Source organism: Cyprinodon variegatus, unplaced genomic scaffold, assembly GCF_000732505.1.
Source record: "Cyprinodon variegatus isolate N-32 unplaced genomic scaffold, C_variegatus-1.0 Scaffold344, whole genome shotgun sequence".
Classification (NCBI taxonomy): domain Eukaryota; kingdom Metazoa; phylum Chordata; class Actinopteri; order Cyprinodontiformes; family Cyprinodontidae; genus Cyprinodon; species Cyprinodon variegatus.
The window spans coordinates 655,162-657,870 of record NW_015150797.1 but is presented as its reverse complement, the minus strand read 5'-3'; the positions used below and the strand labels follow the sequence as shown (position 1 = coordinate 657,870).

At 44.8% G+C, this 2,709-nt stretch overlaps 1 protein-coding gene across 1 annotated transcript in view; it reads right to left on the bottom strand.

Moving 5' to 3' along the window:
- Window positions 1–2,709, bottom strand: part of LOC107091590 (acyl-CoA-binding domain-containing protein 4-like) — a 13,114-nt gene that overhangs the window by 3,196 nt on the left and 7,209 nt on the right. The window contains exons 9-10 of the mRNA XM_015385596.1: window positions 1,456–1,673; window positions 1,331–1,372 (exon numbers count right to left, since the gene is read on the bottom strand). Of these exons, the coding sequence (XP_015241082.1) occupies window positions 1,331–1,372; window positions 1,456–1,673 (260 nt within the window). The remainder of the gene's footprint in view (window positions 1–1,330; window positions 1,373–1,455; window positions 1,674–2,709) is intronic.

Sequence of the window (2,709 nt, the reverse complement as noted above, 5' to 3'; positions counted from 1 at the left end):
CACAGAAGGTCAGAGGGCCGCCATTCAGACGGAGTATGGAGAGAAATTTGGTCCAACATTGATAACAGCAAAGAACAGGTTTAAAATTTAAAAAAAAAAAAAATATTAATAACTTTTTTTAAAGTTGAGGATCTTTTTATTACATAAAGGATTTTTTTTTTCATTTTACATGCTGAAAATCTGATAAAATTCTTTCCAGCTGTAATAAACACTGACTGAATAGAAAAACATAAGATAAAATAAAGCAGAAACTTATTAGGTTACAGGACAAATAAAATCTGTAATAATGATTGCAGCTCTAATTTATGGCGTTGTCACACCTTGACGACTTAGCCAGAGTGCCCATATATGAAGAATTTGGCAAAAATGCTGGCAAACATAGGATAAGTTATGGCTTAGTTTTGTATAAGTTATGAGCACGCTGAAACACGCTGAAGTACGTTGATATATGGCGAGAACATTCCAGTGTCTGCCATCCGTGGGCCGTCAGTTGCGTCTAGCTTATTCTAAACCTCTGAGTAACTTGTGCATAACTTCTGCGCAACTTATCAAGAACTTCTCTCCAACGCATATCAACGTATCTGACGTGTTCCAGACGAGCGCTGAACGTGTTTCTAACGTCCAGCTACTGTATAATGGCGCATTGGCAGCGTTTTGGTATAAAGGGGGTTCACAGGAGGAAACCGTCAGTTCAGAGAGTGATGGATCCTCCCTGCGTTCACGCCCGCCACCAACAAACTTCCTAGCAGACATTAAGCTAAATCTGCTGCCACTAAAAACCTTCTTTCTTTCTTTTCCTTTTTTTTGGGGCGGGTGGTAAACAGCAGCTATGTTTATACTGCGATCAAAGACATCTTTTTATGCAGACCGGTCACATCCGGGCGCATCGCTGCCCCCTTCAGGACACTGGCTTGGTCATTATTTCCTGGGCATTACGCTGCCGTGCGTTATGCAGAAGTTAGGCTGCCGTTGGACAGAAGTTCTGGACTCGTTATGAATACTCTAGACCAGAAGTCATGGATTAGCGGCAGCGGTCCGGATCCGGACCCAACCTGATTTACAATATTTATAATTTACCGCATGTTGTCCGATGGCAGTGTCTAACTTCAATTGCTCGCTTCTCCTGTTAATACGGTAAAGCTCTCCGGAGCATCCGGCTTCAGCCTGCACGTGATCCAAATTAGCCAAGAAAGAGAGCAGAGAAAGTGTGGACTGCTGGAAGAACTGTGGTGAACTGGTGAAAGAAAAGTGAAATGGTGCTCAAAGNGCATGCGTATTGACTATAGGCCGCTGTCTGGTCTGACAGATCAGCCGCCTCGTAGCTCCTCACCTCAGCATCTGAACACCGCAGGCAGGGCCTCCATTCTGAGCCCTGTGGGGGTCAAACAAACACAGATCAGTTCACAGAACAATCAAACACTGAACAGAACCTTAGTCTGGATTCTGCAAACCCACATGAGTGGCAGCGAGCCTCTCCACCGCCTCCAGCCTGTCCATCACGCTCCTCATGTCCTCTCTGAGCCTCCGTAGGGCCAGAATGATCTGTTGCTGCAGGTGCGTCTCGTAAATCCTCTCAGCTCCACCCTCTGAGCCGTCCCCGCCTCCGAACCCCCCCACACCGCCGCCGGCAGCGCCTGGGGCGCCCCGCCTCGGGTTCCCCTGTGGAATCCCACCTGTGGACCACAGAAGGTCAGAGGGCCGCCATTCAGACGGAGTATGGAGAGAAATTTGGTCCAACATTGATAAAAGCAAAGAACAGGTTTAAAAACTTCTATGCCAATATGTGACAAGTGAATTTCTCCGCTGTGAGATCAATAAAGCTCATCTAATCTAATCTAAAATGTAAAAAAAATATAATAAGTTGAGGATATTTTCATTACATAAAGGATTTTTATTTCATTTTATATGCTGAAAATATGATAAAATTCTTTCCAGCTTCTTTGAATAGAAAAACGTAAGATAAAATAAAACAGAAACTTATTAGGTTACAGGACAAATAAAATCTGTAATAATGATTGCAGCTCTGAACACTTCGACGATTTAGCCAGAGTGTGCCCATACATGAAAAGCAAAAACGCTGGCAAACTTAGGATAAGTTATTGCTTAGTTTTTTTTAAGTTAGCACATTGAAACACGCTGAAGTATGCTGATATATGGCGAGAAAATTGCAGCGTCTGCCATCCGTGGGCCGTCAGTTCCAGGTCAGTTATCTGATGGTTGACATACGTTCAGTGTCAGTTCCTCATCAGTCGTGGCGTCCAACTTATTCTAAACCTCTGAGTAACTTGTGCATAACTTCTGCATGACTTATCAGGAACTTCTCTCCAACGTATATCAATGTATCTGACGTGTTCCAGACGAGCACTGAACGGTTCTGGACTCTGGAAGTTCTGGACTCGTTATGAGCGGCTGCGGTCCGAATCCGGACCCAACCTGATTTACAACGTTTATAATTTACCGCATGTTGTCTGACGAGACTGTCTAACTTCACTTGCTCGCTTCTCCTGTTAATACGGTAAAGCCCTCCGGAGCGTCCGGCTCCAGGCTGCACGTGATCCAAATGATCCAATGAGCTGCTGCCAGTCTGGGTTGCTGCTGCTGCTACTTTTAGACACAGCAGACAAACCTGTGGCAAGCCGGGCGATGGGAAAGAAGGAGAAGATGATGAGAAAAAGAGAGCAGAGAAAGTGTGGACTGCTGGAAGAACTG